Genomic DNA, 16,928 nt, shown 5'->3' with positions numbered 1-16,928 from the left:
TTCTAGCATGATTGCAATAACTATCAAACCATGGATGGATTTGCAGAGGACTTAGGAATGGTATCATTGGCAATTGCGGTCAGTTCATCTAAACAAAACTGAATGGGGTCAGCAATATTCCTGAACATTTCAGGTTTTAGTTTATCAGTACATAGACTTGTTAATTGAGTCCAGTTGGCCGTGGACAAATTCCACCGTGTTGAGGGTGGAACGTCAGATGGATTATTGACTGTCAGAATTGTAAGAAAGTGGTCACTACCACATAGATCATCATGAACTGACGATGAAATTTCATCCTAAAGGAATGCATCTGAGAGAGAAAGGTCCAAGGCTGAATAACGACCTGTTGCAGGGTGTAAATATGTGTCGGAATCATAATTAAAAACACATAGACTAGGATATGAAATCCTCAGGTGTGTGTCCCTTGGTGTTAGTGTTGCTACTTCCCCATAAAGGGTTATGTCCGTTAGAATCACCCATGATTATGCAGGGCTTATGGAGCTGGTCATAAAAAGACTAAGTTCAGATCGCTGAAGAGTAGAAGATGGAGGTATATACAAAGAGCACAGAGTTAATGCAAGGTGCAAAGTTAGACGGACGGCAACAGCCTGAAGAGTAGTGTTAAGATGAACAGGGCTATGTATAATACCCTATCTCACCAAGATAGAGGAACCGCCAGTGGCTTTGTCACCGGGTGGAGAAAAGGAATGGTAAGCATTATACTGACGCAAATCAAATTTATCTGTCTGGTTAAATATGCTTCTTGAAGACAGAAAACAGTACTATTGTACTAATAACTGTACTTCATTAAAATCGGTCCTAAGTCCTCTGCAGTTCCACTTAATTAGTTGATAGTTAGTGTTCATGTTACAGGAGGTGGCAGTACAGGAGATCTGTTCCTAGCCCGGAGCGAATGACTGTTGTTTCACGTTCGGGGGTGAGGTGTGACATCCATTTTCTCTAGAGTCTGAAATTTGTTGAAAGGTTGACCTTTTGGTACTCGATCCGATTTCTGTGAATAATTGAATGTCTTGCTGGCATTTATCACAGAGGGAGATGGTGAAAGAGATGGAGAGTTTGTTTGGGTAGATGCAACAGATTGAGTATCAAGAAGTGAATATTCAATGATCTTAACCCAGGTGATGTTTGTCTGGCATTCAACAGAGTGACCAGACTTGGAGCTTTTTGGAGTTGTAGGTGTAACGGCTGCAGAATATGACACAGCTGCAGTTGGAGTAGTAGATGGCATTACCAAATGTTTGGCATCTGAAAAAGAAATATTCCTCTCATGTTTCATTAATGTTTACTATCTGGTGTTGAAGTTGCCAGACAGAGCAGGATTTTGAAGATGCAACGTGATCTCAAAAGCACGTTGCACATTTCGGATTTGTTTAGCAGTCTAATGTATCATGATCAGATTCTCCACATCGAGGCCATTTCTTTCTGTTGGTACATGATTGGGCACCATGCACAAACTTGTGACATGAGTAACATCGGAGTGGATTCGGTATGATTTTCTTATCCACACCAATATTACAGTAACCCGCTTTGATGGATTTTGGTGGAACTGGAAGAGTAAAGGTAAAGAGATGAGTGTTTAACTTTTCAATTTGACCATTCTGCCTGTTGGTAAATCGTTTGACCCTGGTCTTTCAGTTCAAAAGCTATATCATCTTCTGACATGTCTGAAAGACAACGTTATTGCGTCCCTGACAATGCCTTTTGAACTGTTGAGTGATTTGTGCGCTGATACAGTAACTAGCACAGAAACAAGATGTTTAACAGCCAACAGCTAAGCTGATTGTGAAGCAGATTTTCCTTCCACTAAGATACAGCCAGATCGTATCTTTTTCATGGCCACAACATCGCCAGCGATACCATAAATTGATTTGGAAAGAGCAAACGGATCTAATTAAAAAAGGTCCATCATCAGACGATGAGATCACCAAAAATCGAGACCAAAAGTCAGACTTGTTTCTTGAAACAGTATCATCTTCTGATGTACTATCATCTAACATACGTTTTAGTTGTTTTGGGGGTGTCATGGTAAGTGTATGGAGGTTCGCCATCCCAGCTTCCCAGCCACCACAGAGTATCATGAAGACAATGCTATGTGTCACTGGGTCTCCAACTGACATCACCAAGGATACTGGGGTGGTAAACTTTAGCAGAAGTATACACAAAGAAAAAAGTTAAGAACACCCTAATATATTTCAATATTGTTTGGTCATGAAAGATATAATGACGGGAAGAATTATGTTTTCTCGAGATGATGTAATCAGTCATGCGTGAAGAAAGCTCATGTGCCATGCAAGGTATGCCCGTGCAACATGCTACCCTCTGGTATCCCTAAAAGCAGTATATCCAAACGTTAAAATTGCTTTCTTAAGCTCCGTTTTAAACAGTTATTCCATGACAGTGTGTGACCATGGCACGAAGGCGATTATCAAACACCTCAAGATGGCAAATGATCGGCATGCATAACGTAGGAATGTTTTGTAATGCCATTGGTCAGAACTTGGGGTATCGTCACACTGACGTAAGCCGTTTAGTAGCCAAATATGCTCAGGCCGGTGTTGTACAGGACTATCCCAGATCCGGAAGACCTTCTGTGACGACACATAGCGAAGACAGGGACCTTCTTCGTCTCATACACCGAGAATCCTTTTTAACAAGTACTCGTCTGAAACAGTTGCGGTTGCACAATCTTCGTTTCAGCACCAGAACCGCCATGAACCAGCTGAAAGCAGCAGGACTGAGGGCTAGTCCCTTGTTGAGAGACCACCACAAAGCTGCTCGTTTAGCATGGTATATTGCGCGACAGAACTGGAATCTGAGAACTTGGAGACGTATCCATTGGTCCGACGAAAGTCGCTTTCTGCTCCACGTCACTGATGGAAGAACGAGAGTTTGGAGGCACCGGAACACGGTCTACGTCCCCAGGAACCTTAAACCGACTGTTGCATACGGCGGGGCCTCGGTAAAGGTTTTAGGGATGTATCTCTCATCAATGCAGGTTGGATTTAGTCACCTTAAGGGGCAACTTAACAGGGGCTCAGTACATCCGGGACGTTTTGAGGCCAGTCGTCGTTCCTCTTTTTGACAACCACCCTCTTGCTACTCGACCTCAGTACATGGAGGACAATGCCAGGCCTCATCGTTCGCATGCAGTCGTTGATTACACGAGGGCCAATGCAATAACGACTCTACCCTGGCCAGCAATGAGCCAGGATTTGAACCCCTTTGAACATGTTTGGGATATTCTGGGGCGGCGCATACAGGCACGAGATCCTTCTGTACACGATTTACGCCAATTTGAAGCAGCATTGCATCTGGAGTGGTTGCTGTTGACCCATAAACAGATCCAACGTCTGACTGGAGGCATGAGGCGTAGGGTGGAATGCGTCGTCCCGGCACGTGGCGGTTATACCCTCTACTGATCTTTTTCACGTGTCATGTCAAGTAGAGACTTTAAGGAACATTTTCACATGAAACATCAAACATAGCTCGTTTACTTAATCCTGCAGGTCCATACTTTTTTTAGGTGTTGTCTAAGGTCAAAAACAGTACCTGTGTTACCATGATGTTTTTGTCAGTAAACTTCAATCACAACTCACCAATATCTTCTTAATTTGTTGTCAAATGTTTGTTCTATCCGATGACCTTGGTATCGCCCAGCTCCTGTGGTCAGTCATCCTATGCCATGATTTTTGCCATTTGTCATTGTTCAGAAATAGGGGTGTGCTTAACTTTTTTCTTTGTGTATATTAATGGAAGACTAATAGATCTACCGGATTGGCCCATGAGCCACCGCCTTCTGGGCATATTTGACTCTAGGCAATGATTTATATTCATTTTTTCCAACAGGTATTGAAATGCAATGAACTGAGTGACCAAGACCCATAAATGTACAATTAAATATAACATCTTTGTGCAAAACAAATAGACCTCACATTGTAAATGAACCATTTTAAACTCAATGAATTTGTCCAAGATGAAAACAGATTAATTGCAACTGCAACACATCATTTTAAAGTCTGTTCAATTTTGTGCAAGACAATGTTAATGCACAGGGCTTGGCGTGACCAGCCGTCCACCACCCGTCTAGGTGAAGTTAGGGTCAAAGTGGTGTATTGGGCAAGAACGCTATTCCTGGAACCAGTGCCCTCAACCACCGAACTACCTTCCTCCACTGACACACCCAGCGAATGAACCATATTACATAACTGTTATTGTTTGTATCTCAACCAGCGAGTGAAGCAAATTCCATAACTGTTATTTTTTGTATCTCACCCAGCGAGTGAAGAATATTACGTAACTAATATTGTTTGTAGCTCATCCAGCGAGTGAAGAATAATATACAACTGTTATTGTTTGTATCTCACCCAGGGAGTGAACCATATTCCATAACTGTTATTGTTTGTATCTCACCCAAGGGGTGGTGGATTAGCCTAGTGGTGAAAGCATTCTTCGCTCGTCACAACAAAGGCCCGGGTTTGATTCCCCACATGGCTACAATGTGTGTAGCCCATTTGTTATCTCCACCGTTGTGCTATTGCTGGAATATTTCTAAAACCACTCGTGTTTGGTGTCTACATTTCAGAACCTTTGAATTCAAAGTGCAGCATACGCATTTAATGCCTCAGTAGAGCTTTCAAAATGTATCGTGGAGGACATTTACACATTTGACGCATCAGTGACCACGCTAAAGCAATTACCTATTTTGACACTGTTTTACCATATATTCCCGAGTTTGTTCAGGTACCGGTGGACGCTTGGCTTGCCTTTCAGCAGAGATTTACATATAAGCATTCCTGCACCCCAGGTATCGACACTATTTAATACTGATTAATAAACACATTCTACGATTATGGAAAGGGCTATGACGCTTTTAGTCAAACAACAGAAATCGATAACTTAAGCCATGACATTATTACATTTTCCAGACAATCATAAGAGAAGCCTCGCCCTACCTGTATAGAGCCACCCGGAAGAGAGCCTTTTTTCGGGATGTAGTGATCTTCATACCGGACACGTGGAAAGAAAACAGCACATGGGGAGTGTCACAGAAGACCTTCAAGCAGGCTGATGTCCGCATCGACAGCCCACATCCACTTCACGGCGATACTCCTTACACCTTTCAACCAGGGCAGTGCAGGGAGCCAGGACGTTATGTTCATTACACCCCCAACTACATTCTCGATCATGAGGTTGACAGAATGAGAAACTGGGGTGACCCAAGTAGGTTATACTGTGATTCTGTCCGTTTGATCTCCATATATATAGCGTTACGTCTCATAGTAGTCTGTAAGCTATGATATTTACCGACCTGGTTTTCTAGACACAGTTCAGCGACTTACAAGCTGGCCAACCCCAGTCGCCGTGAGAAACCGATTCCTGAGATAAGGAGGATACGTAAGTAGCGGTGTCCTGAGGTGGTGACGGGAGATTTGTCACTCTTAGGCCTGGCCTCTTTCTGCCAAGATGGCCTTTAACGGGCCACGGTGACTCATTACACTACGGCAAAAAATCCTTGCGATGTGGTCATGCGTTGCTCCTGGACGTATCATAACAACGTCTTGTCATCTCTGTTGTGGGGGCACGGGTGGCCCAGTCGCCTAAGACGTTCAGATTCGCTGTGCAGAGTTGCGTCCCTTGGGTACGCCAGAAACCTATGATTGTGGGTTCGAATCCCGGTTCGCCCCGATTATGTTTCTAGGTTTGTCAGCACCATACCCGTGTTCGTGGGTTTCACCGAAGTGGTAAACGTCTGAGACCTGCATCACTTCGGGCTTTCCTCCCACATTAAGCTGACACGCCGCGATATAACTGGAATACTGTTAAAAGCGGCGTTAAACCCAACTCACTCACTCACTCTCTCTGTTCGTGGCATGTTATTTGTCACTGTAAGACGGTTTACCTTTTTTACCCGAATCTTTGTTGGTTGGCATGCTGCAAGTGCAGAAGCGTTTTCACCTCAAACCTAGTTGCCACTGATCTTGGTACCGTAGCACGTGCATTAATCAGAAAATTGTCTTGGTTGTATTTTTCCGATAGATTCTCAACCAGTTTGTAACGCTCTTCGAGGTTTGGACATAGCGTGTCCAAATTTCAGTTTGGTAACGTTTCCCTTGTTCATCAAGTTATGCTATTTATGTGTCCATCATCCACAATCTTAGTAATTAAGAAGTGCATTTCTCAAGCAGTACTGAGTACAATCATGTGAAGTTGACCGTTTTTTTGTGAATTTAAAGAAAACACAATGGGCTTTTGGTACTGATGGCGTTGTAATGAATGGTTGTTTTATTATAATCAACCACTGCTGACCAGTTATTTTGTTAAGTGAAAAGTGAGACAATTTAACTTTCATTCCATAGGTGGAATTTAAAACGTGGAAAAAAAATCAGCTTAAGGATAATAGATGAAGAAAAGAAACCATGACTCTAACCCCCCCCCCCCCCCCCCCCCCACACACACACACACACACACATCCCCTCCCACCCCCACTCCCCACACACTAAATATGAAATGGTACCCACATTAAGCAAAAGGTATCCAAACGAGTTTACAACACTCTATAAGATAAATGAAGACAATGCGTTTCAAATATGTCATTTAAATGCCTGTTTTCTTTGTGTGCCAGGTCGTGTCTTTGTCCACGAGTTCGCTCATCTGCGGTACGGCGTGTTCGATGAGTACGGATCTCCCCCCGAATACCCACATTGGTACCTCGATGGTGATGTCATCAGACCCACTGGATGCACAACTGAAATAAAAGGGACATTTAATAAAGATTGGGAACCATGTGACCCAAGACAGCATACAAACGGATGCGTATTCATGGCAAACAACAACGGGAATTCCAATGCCTCCATCATGTACATGCCTCACCTGGATTCGGTACGTCCTTTCATGTACTACCTTTGTACTACCCTTATCTATATATATTTGAGAAATTGACGTATTCTCCTTCAGTAAATTACATAGCATTAGTTATGCTATATCAGTTATTCTTTAGTGAAGAATATATATCTATATATGATATGATGTTTCTGTTTGCTCAATCTAAGCTTTAGATATAACACAGAATAACTGATGCAGAATACAGTGCCAGCTTAATGCGGCAGGAAAGCCAAACGAGACTTTGCATACGAACGTGAATGTATGAATTTGATAAAGTAATGATAATACGAAGTGCGAATCATAGGGTCCTGGCTCAGGGAAGGGACATAACTTTGCACAGCAAATTCAGACACCTTTAGGCGGCAGAATGGAATACACTCAGTCGACTATCTGGCTGTACATCTTGGCGTATGGATTCCATTTTTTTCATTTGTGATGGTATTTCTCGTTTCAGATACATGACTTTTGTGAAACAAATGCAGCGGATCCCGGCTTACGACATAACAACCTCGCCACAAACGAACAAAACAGAAGATGCAATGGGCAAGGCACGTGGAACATTATCAGAGATCATGAAGACTTCCTGGAAAATAATTTGCCCGTTGAACTTGATGACGTCACACCAAGGTTTCACCTGGTCTATGATAAAAAGGAGACACGAGAAGGTGTTCAGACATGCGGGAGGCGCGTAGTGCTCCTACTTGACTTATCAGGATCTATGCGTCAGGTATGATGTTTCTGTTTGCTCAATCTAAGCTTTAAGAATTCCACTCATTAAAAAAATCCCATAGCCTCCAAGAAATATTCACACATTCAATAACATCTATGTTTTGCAATGTCAAGATCAATTATTTGTAATTCCAAGATCATTCTACACCTTAACTAACGCAATTGCCATGAGCATGGGTTTGTTGAAATGGTAAATACCACCTACACCAGTTTATGATGCGTCCATGCATGGTGGCGTTCATTGACGTTCAATATAAACATTGCACGTTCTCAACGGAACATCGTACTAGAAGAACTGCCTCCGTGGTTTTGTAGATCGACAGCCCTCATGAAACGCCTTTTGGTCGTTACCGTACCTTCAGACGTTATAATTTCCAGGGAATGATTTTGCACCCACGGCTGTCAATTCGTTTGACCAATTCTCTTTGTGTTTTGTATGTCGCAATAACTCATGCCTTTGATAATACATGTATATCTAATTGACACAAACATATTCTACAGAATTCCCGTTACTTCAAACTGGTCCAGTTTGCGGACAAGTTCGTCAAAGACGTCCTCCCGCTGGGTTCAGAAGTGGGCGTGGTAACATTTGAGTCCACGCCCTCCATCTTGATAGAGATGACCTATTTGGCGACTGACGAGGTAAAGGCCAGTCTGACAGCAAGACTACCCAATGACGAGGACGACTACATGGGGGGTACTGGAATCGGCCAAGGACTTCACAAAGCTGTTGAGGTCCATAATTTGATTAACCTATTTCTTCATTCGAAGTATTAAAAATATTGCTAAACACTCGTACAGGTTAATAGTGCTCATTTCAGTTTTGTGAAGTAAAGGAAGAATGAAGGTTTCATGTTACAGTAAAGTATGGTTATAACGAACGCAAAGGGACTACTAATTTTAGTTCGTTATAACCGTAGTTCATTACAAGCATATATACAGCATAACTACAGCAAATAGTCGGGACCAAAAAAGTAAGTACGTTTTATCCGTCAGTTCGTTATAAGCGTGTTCGTTATAACCGTAGTTTACTGTAGTTATATAAATCAAACATCGTGCACCATTCATAAGATATACTGTAAATTAAACATTGATATCTGGTATATCTTAGTGTCTAACCCTTAACCTCTAAATATGCATTTTGTATTTTCTTTCAATTTGGTATTATGTTTCACGTAATTTCATATTAACCAATGTAAAGGTTTCATCAGCTTACTGAAACAGAGAAGACTTCAAGTTAACGAATGTACATGTTCTTGCTATAGCTGCTGTCCTCCGATGGGGATACACCCGAGGGGGGTCGAATAGTCCTAGTCACCGATGGCAGTGAAAACTCAGGTCCAAATGTTGCCACTGTCCTACCGGATATCGTCCGAGCCTCGGTTGTAGTCCATTCTGTCGCCCTCAGCGTTGCTGCCGATGCGGTCCTGGCCAATTTATCAGCTGCCACAGGTGAGCATAAACAGTGACATCATCGCCGGAGGTGCTCATATACAATTAGTGATACAATGATTCATACATGTGTGTTTGATTCCGGACGTGAACCCTAATTTCTGCTAGTCTCTGCTGTGATATTGCTGACGCGGATTAAAACAAATTGAGTCATATTAAAAGTGATGTACATGGGAGGGCTTGGGTCACTTCATAAAGGCAGCTTGTTAAACGTGTGCAGAAGTTTTACTTTGGAGTCACAAGCAAATAATTTACAAATTGTTCCTACATTCTCGAAATGACCTGAATTAATGTTCGCGTTTCTCATATTGCGCTAATCTCATCGGTCTAACATTATAGAGTTTCCAGTTTCCAGTTTCATAGAAAATCTATGGTGCATGTTTTCGGAATGTTATTTGAAGAAGGAAAGTAACTTAAGCTTCAGGTACTTGTAAGTCGATGATCTGATATAGTTTAAAAACTATCAAATAGCAAATTCCCTTCCACTGATTTTGCCACCTTAACTAGAAATAAAGGAGACAAATGAAACCGCCCCATCTGTTTCATATTCAGACCTATGCAGAAAGATTCAGAAAAGCTCTGAAAAAGCTCTCTACAAGCCTATATGACAAGAGGGATGACTCCAGCTTTCCATTATTCAACTTTCCTTTTCTGTCGAGCACTATCCCAGCAGCTCCAGAATTTGATGTCAGATTTGGAGGTACAATCTGATCTTTCGAGAAAGATTGCAAAGAGTGTCATACGACTCTTGCTGAAAAAGTGCTTCATCAAGGTTCAACATTCAAGGTCTCAATAAAGATTTCGAAACGTTTTACGGTGGACATATGGATGACATTTCCAAAGTTGACGCATCAGTGACAACAATTATGTCAATTCCCTGTTTTTACTTGCACTATATGTTCCCGAGAATTGCCATTGCATACGTTTGTGACGGGTGTCACTGGTGGGACAGGATACCCCACCATTTCTCGAACATTTGGTATCATCACTATTTGAAAGTGAATCATAAACACATGCTCCTGATACAGTCGAAATCGTACAATGCTCTAAGCTGGGATTTCTTATGGCTATCGAAAGGGTTTTGTCACGTTTATTATAATGACATAGTGATTATGGTACAATGGACACGGCTTTCAGCAGAAATTTATTTTGTCGCTTTTGTTCACGTTTTAATACATAACAGACACCAGATCACTTGTATTCTCAACGAAAGTCAATATTTTATTTCCATATGTTATATTTTCCTCCGCCCAATAATATCAACTGAAGCTAAACATAGAGAGGAAAAACATACAAAATGATATGGATAGCTTAGCTTCTAAGTGAAGGGAATGCTATTCACTAAATACATGCTTCATGACACGTTTCACTGTTCCCAACAGGAGGGCTGTATAGTTTCTACTCCGAGGAAGAGAATTCCACTGCACTGGACTCGGCGGCCGTCAGACTGCTTCCCGATGTGTCAGTGTGTGACGAGACAGAGACGATTGAGGTAAGCGCTTGTGGCAAGTATTTGAAACGTACACATTGAAACAAACCCTCGCTACGTTTGCATACCGGGCAGCAAGCGCGGATTCATCATTTTGGAAACGGAGGTTGCATTTTGTTATTTCGCAATAACTATTCCTTTTGTTGAAATCGTATCACCAACTCACCTGGTTACCTGTATATGTTTTAATACGTTAACACTACATGGTGCGTACCCGATCTTAAAGTGTGTGTGTGTGTGTGTTTGTGTTTGTGTGTGTGTGTGTGTGTGTGTGTTGCGGGAGGAAGGGTAGGGATGCGCACCTTTGCACCACCCTCTCAGGATCTTTGTTGATTGTCGTATACTCCCAGGGAGTGGATATAACAACTGATTCGTTGAGAGGGATCATACAGTGTCACGTGTTGTTGTTGCTGTCATCATGAATGTTGTGTTACTATCGGTGACCTGAAACCTCTTATGACTGTTGTTAGTTTCAAAACGTATGTTCCTTATTTTGGGGAAATTTTTCATTTTAACCTTTCTTTCATTTCTCTCAAAATGCATATTTGGCTCTGTAAACTTCTCTGAAATTGCCACACTGAGGACTTTCGCGAGTAGGCATGTGACCAAGCAATGACGTCATATGTTAGCGACGTAATAGACGTGTATCAGTCCAAGTTCTGTGTATTCCCACTACCAGACTTGTCCGAAAAAGTGGTGCCATGCAAAAAGCAAAAACAAGAATGCATCTAATTGGCAGACAACGGATACTAGCTGCAATAACACCTATCTGAGTGAGTTAGAACTTATAAGTGATCGTGGATATGCTAATGACTTAGACTATGGCAATGTGAAATATTACAACACAATTGTTATAATTCCTGCATTAAAGTTTTGAAAACTTTATTTTGTTGTATCATTGCTTGGTAACTATGATTTAATTGTCTAAAAATATAGATGTCCCCTTATGATGACATCATATTTTATGCTAATCAATACAAGTCAGTGGACCCGTGGAGATCCGGGGTAGAATAGGTCTTCAGCAACCCATGCTTGCCATAAAAGGCGACTATGCTTGTCGTAAGAGGCGACTAACGGGATCGGGTGGTGAGGCTCGCTGACTTGGTTGATGCATGACATCGGTCCCAATTGCGTGGATCGATGCTCATGATGTCAATCACTAGACTGTCTGGTCCAGACTCGATTATTGACAGACCACCGTCATATATCTGGAGTGCGGCGTTAAACAACAAACAACAAAGTTAGTGCTAGCTTTTGGTCTTTAGTATTTAGGCAGAAAATATTTCAGCTTTTTGTAAAGCAGATGTCATCTTTGATATTTTCAAATGTTGACTACATTTAATCTGAGCACTACTTTGGGACTACTTTGTTTCTGTGGTCTCCGTTATTGTTGTGACCCGTGAAGATCCGGGGTAGAATAGGTCTTCAGAAACCCATGCTTGCCGTAAAAGGTGACTATGCTTGTCGTAAAAGGCGACCAACGGGATCGGGTGGTCAGGCTCGCTGACTTAGTTGATTCATGTCATCGATCCCAATTGCGTGGATCGATACTCATGATATTAATCACTGGATTGTCTGGTCCCGACTCGATTATTTACAGACCGCCGTCATATAGCTGGAATATTGCTGAGTGCGGCGTAATTGTTGTTATTATGGTAATGGTTTTACGCAAATCCTTGCAGCTATTCAGGAAGGGCCTGGCTTTGACATCGTCCATGCCTTACTTCACTGATAGTGTCCAGATTGATTCCACCGTTGGTAACGACACTTTCTTCACCTTCACTCTGCCTCCTAACAGCGATATCACGGTAACGGTCCATATGTTCATTAGTATTACATTATCCAACATGGCTTATTCTATTTAATATTAAGGGAAATACATCTTGTAGTTGACGAGAATATTAACAAATAATTGTGATAAACAACCAACCCTCTTCAAATCACAGGTGCCGAGTATCAGTGCCATGTCATCGATCCCAATTGCGTGGATCGATGCTCATGCTGTCAGTCTCTTGATTGTCTGGTCCAGACTCGACTTCTTACAGACCGCCGTCACAAGGCTGGAATAATGCGGAGTGCGGCGTTAAACAACAAACAAACAAAGTGTCAATGCTCGCAACAAGTGGGTGGCTGCTTATGCTACCGAAATGACCTCGTGACCGAAATCCTCTGAGCAAATATTGCCTGCTGTTGCATAATTGCACCCAGATGATTTGATCAGGATCACATTGTCAGTTTGCCGTTTGACTTTTACGATTGATCTTTTCTAGCCAAATACCCCTGCGATACAGCAGACAACAGTCGCTAAACTGACCACACTGAGTGTCCGTTGCAGGTGAATGTGAGTGACCCAGCTGGAGTAACCTATGACCGGAGCTCGGCGGAGTACAGTACAGACACTGTTTTAAATATTGTTCGGCTGAGATTCCCCTTGGCTAAGGTAATCACATTTACTGGTAGTCCATTGCGCAACAATTCACTTTGCATGTGGATATTTATGGTCAATGGGCAGCAACGTAACTGATTCACCAAAGTGGTAAACATCTAAAACCGGTGTACCGTGTGTGATGGCCGCCTCAGGAATTCGTCCTCAGTTCAGTGTTGTATTACCTTGTAATGTCGTTTCAGCCAGGGCGATGGACATTCACTGTTCACAGTAGATCTCTTGTTTCTGGGTCTGATCCGAATTCTGTGATAGTCGTTGTGAGGTCCTTACCGATGGTGAACCGTAGTCCATACGAGATCGAAACGTGGTTGGACACGACGACAGTAAACGTCGCTGTTAGCTTCCCCGTCGTTTACACATACGTCCACATCGGCTACAGCCCCATCATCAACGCTTCTGTGATAGTGACTGTTGACAGGTCTCCACAACCAAGTGTTACCCTTACTCTGAAAGATAATGGGGATGGTATGTACATATAAGTTGACATTAAAGTGGTTGGAGTAACAATATTTCCTGAATGGAGGAAGACAAAAATACTGACACAGTTACGTTCTTGAATAAGAAAATTAGGCGAATTTATGCAACCTTTACTCTGCATTTTCACTTTTTGAAGATATCATGTTACTTGATGACACTCAATAGTTGCGTTTACTTGCAGTCGTCGATACACGAGCAAATGACGGTGTTTACTCGGCGAGCTTTCTTGAATTTACGAGGAACCGGCGGTACTCCTTGCAGACCAGTGTGTCCTCCATAGAAAACCAGACAGTTGTCATGGTGTCCGGGAACTCAGGAAGTGAAGCTTATTCCATCTTTCAGAGTATGTCCTTTGAATATCTTGAACAAATGTTGATCAGGGACAACACGTGTAAAGAGTTCGGCGTCATTGTTATACAAACATGTAGAATGGCTGTGTCATAAATCCGATTTGCAATCGTAATATAATTCCGGGCAGACTCCTGCGAGTCACACCTTGTGGTGAGTCCGGGGCTGGCTACGTCCAGTGTACCCCCAGATTTGTCGTCAGAACCGACCTGGTCCAGGTGGTAACAATGTGTGAACTAGGTGGTTGTGGGTTACGTTGTCAACCACTGGTATTCCTGGTCCCGGCTGACTGCCTCCGTGGTCTGGTGGTAGAGCGTCCACCCGGAGAGCGAAATGTCCCCGGCCGCGTCAAAAAGACGTTAAAGATGGTACTTGTTGTTACCCTTTCTGGCGCTTGGCATTAAGGGGCTAAAACAAGGACTCGGCTCGGAGTCAGTAAACTGTGTCTGAGTCGGGTATTCATGTTAAACTGCGGCATGGTATCTCATGGAATGCGGTATGGAATACTGTTTAAAGAGGCTTTAAACCCAACTCACTCACTCACTCACTAATGTTTAGGAGCTAAAGTATCCAACAGATCAAATGTAGAATTGTTGGAATATTGCTGACTGTGCTGTTGATACCGTTCACTCATTGAGCTATCAAATGTTCTCCATTAAGTGTGAAAACCGTTTTACGAACTATTTGAGATCGGGACAAACTCTAAGTATTATACTGAAACTTCTTTCAGATACGTCACGGCCTGTAAGGATGGAGCCTGCTGAAGTGTTCACAAGAACTGCGTCGCCAGGAGCTTTGGACGTCACGGGTTATGATCGCGATGTGGACATGTTTGCCCCCAATGACATATCTGACCTTGGGGTAGTATCCTCGGACTCGGAAGCCTTCACAGTGACGTTAAACTGGACTGCGCCAGGAGATGACCTTGATAAAGGAACGGGTAATTGAGTTGAAGTGGTAATATAAGGAGAGGAGACTGGGTGAAACCAGGTTAAGTACCTTCCTGTTTAAAGGTCACATGTTCTGTATGGCCTAAAGAAACACTTCGTGGTTTAAGTGGTGCACACATGTGCACATTTTTTTTTTCGTTTGTTGTTTAACGCCGCACTGGGCAATATTCCAGCTATATGACGGCGGTCTGTAAATAACCAGACAATCCAGTGATTGATATCATGAGCATCGATCAACGCAATTGGGATCGATGACATGCATCAACCAAGTCAGCGAGCCTGACCACCCGATCCCGTTAGTCGCCTTTTACGACAAGCATAGTCGCCTTTTACGGCAAGCATGGGTTGCTGAAGACCTATTCTATCCCGGAATCATTCACAGGCCATTTCTGTGTACATTAAATCAGATCAGGGGTCAAGTGGTCTAGTGGTAGAGAGTCCGCCCGGAGAGGAATAACAAGTATATAAACTGCTTGGCAAACGAAAGTATAAACATGAAAATTGGATTTAAGCAAAACAATACAAAAAGTACAAGCCTGAAAACAGTCACCGAAACACTGCAAACGTAAGGTATAAAAACATCCCCATGATACCGGTATCAAATACACCACTATAAATTAATCATTAATTGTTAGCTAACATCAAACATGGATGTATACTTTCATTTGACCGGCAGATGAGGTTACTTTAATTTGCAGGTCATTGTGTTACATTCGTTTCTATCAAGCGATTTCAGTATTCTTTATTTTGCACACTTTGCAAAAATAAAAACGGTCAACCTCGCATGTAAGAAGCCTTTTATTAGAAACGCAATTCTAGCTTTAAGAGCTTTTAAAAATGTAACGATTTTCACATCTAACAAAAACAGAAATCATAGGAAAGCATACAGACATATACATGTATGAACATTACATAGTGTCGGAAATTGTATTATCGACGATAGTTTATTTTAACAGTCGTTGCGACTATATTTGGCAAACACCACAAAAGACCATGAAAAAACATTATTTAGATTTTTATTACGTTGCTCATAGGAAGGATATTCCCCTTTCTTCTCAGTATGCAAATTTCAAAGGTAACCATGACGGCAAAGTTTATTGAATATATTACATGTTTCGACCTTAGTAAAGATTTTCTTGTGGAGCCAGGTTCAATATGTTACATAGACCCCGATCACTATTTTAGTTGTAGAGGCGACTAAATTTCTTCGAATGGTCAGACACGGTGACGTTGTTGTCAGCGTGTCCTCGGATTACAACGACACTGGGCGTTGTTCAAAATATAAACCATCGGCTTGCTACCCCAGTCTCGATCATTTACAAATCTGAAGTTGCAACATTGCCACAAACAGAGATACATTATATAGAGAGAATAGTCTCGGTGTACCTGCGTTTACCTGTAATCCAGTCTGAGTGTATGTAAAAGTTGGAACCTACATGCATTGAACCATTTCATCATATTTCAACTTTTGGTAGACAAAACATTTACAATCTGACCTATATTCAAAGTTGACCTAATAGTATGCTTTCTCAGAGATGTGTCTTTGCTATCGTTTCGAGACGTTCATGTAGTGATGCAAGTGAGTAAAATGTTTTACAGCCGACAGATACGAGCTTCGAGTTGGCAGCAGTCTCAAGACGCTGAGTCAGAACTTCAGCACAGCACAACTAATTGAGGAGGAAGATCTCCACAACAGCTCCCTGACTCCCAGCTCTGCTGGCTCCGAGCAGCGCGTGGTTATTAATGTACCCAGAGACTGGCCGTACAGTGCCTACGCCTTCGGAGTCATTGCCATTGACGATGCAAATCTGACGTCGCGTGTATCAAATCTGCAAAGTGTGACCTTCAAATACATAAGGGTTCAAGGTGAGACGCCGCAGTATGAATCATTAGATAATATGGCAGTTATACTCCTCGTCACTTGAAATAGAATCACGAAATATCGCGATGAATAATTACTGAAGACAGCTGCATGTGTGCTGAAACGTTATAGTGCAAACAAGCCATTCCTGCGATAAAGAATCTTACATACAGTAATGACAAACAGGAGAAAAGGCGCCCCTTAAGTAATATCCAATGAGCTAGCGGTAAACATTATCACAGAGTTTTGATCTCATGGTTACAATCCGGGTAA

At 42.3% G+C, this 16,928-nt stretch overlaps 1 protein-coding gene across 1 annotated transcript in view; it reads left to right on the top strand.

The window, feature by feature from the left end:
• Positions 1–16,928, top strand: part of LOC124131697 (calcium-activated chloride channel regulator 1-like) — a 33,720-nt gene that overhangs the window by 13,678 nt on the left and 3,114 nt on the right. The window contains exons 2-13 of the mRNA XM_046495147.2: positions 4,947–5,241; positions 6,644–6,900; positions 7,358–7,630; positions 8,134–8,367; positions 8,898–9,084; positions 10,467–10,576; positions 12,256–12,381; positions 12,909–13,013; positions 13,202–13,484; positions 13,678–13,839; positions 14,575–14,784; positions 16,394–16,660. Of these exons, the coding sequence (XP_046351103.2) occupies positions 4,947–5,241; positions 6,644–6,900; positions 7,358–7,630; positions 8,134–8,367; positions 8,898–9,084; positions 10,467–10,576; positions 12,256–12,381; positions 12,909–13,013; positions 13,202–13,484; positions 13,678–13,839; positions 14,575–14,784; positions 16,394–16,660 (2,509 nt within the window). The remainder of the gene's footprint in view (positions 1–4,946; positions 5,242–6,643; positions 6,901–7,357; positions 7,631–8,133; positions 8,368–8,897; positions 9,085–10,466; positions 10,577–12,255; positions 12,382–12,908; positions 13,014–13,201; positions 13,485–13,677; positions 13,840–14,574; positions 14,785–16,393; positions 16,661–16,928) is intronic.

The sequence above is a fragment of the Haliotis rufescens genome, unplaced genomic scaffold (genome assembly GCF_023055435.1).
Source record: "Haliotis rufescens isolate VD_foot unplaced genomic scaffold, xgHalRufe1.0.p SCAF_1, whole genome shotgun sequence".
NCBI classification, from domain to species: domain Eukaryota; kingdom Metazoa; phylum Mollusca; class Gastropoda; order Lepetellida; family Haliotidae; genus Haliotis; species Haliotis rufescens.
This window is presented reverse-complemented; position numbering and strand designations above follow the sequence as displayed.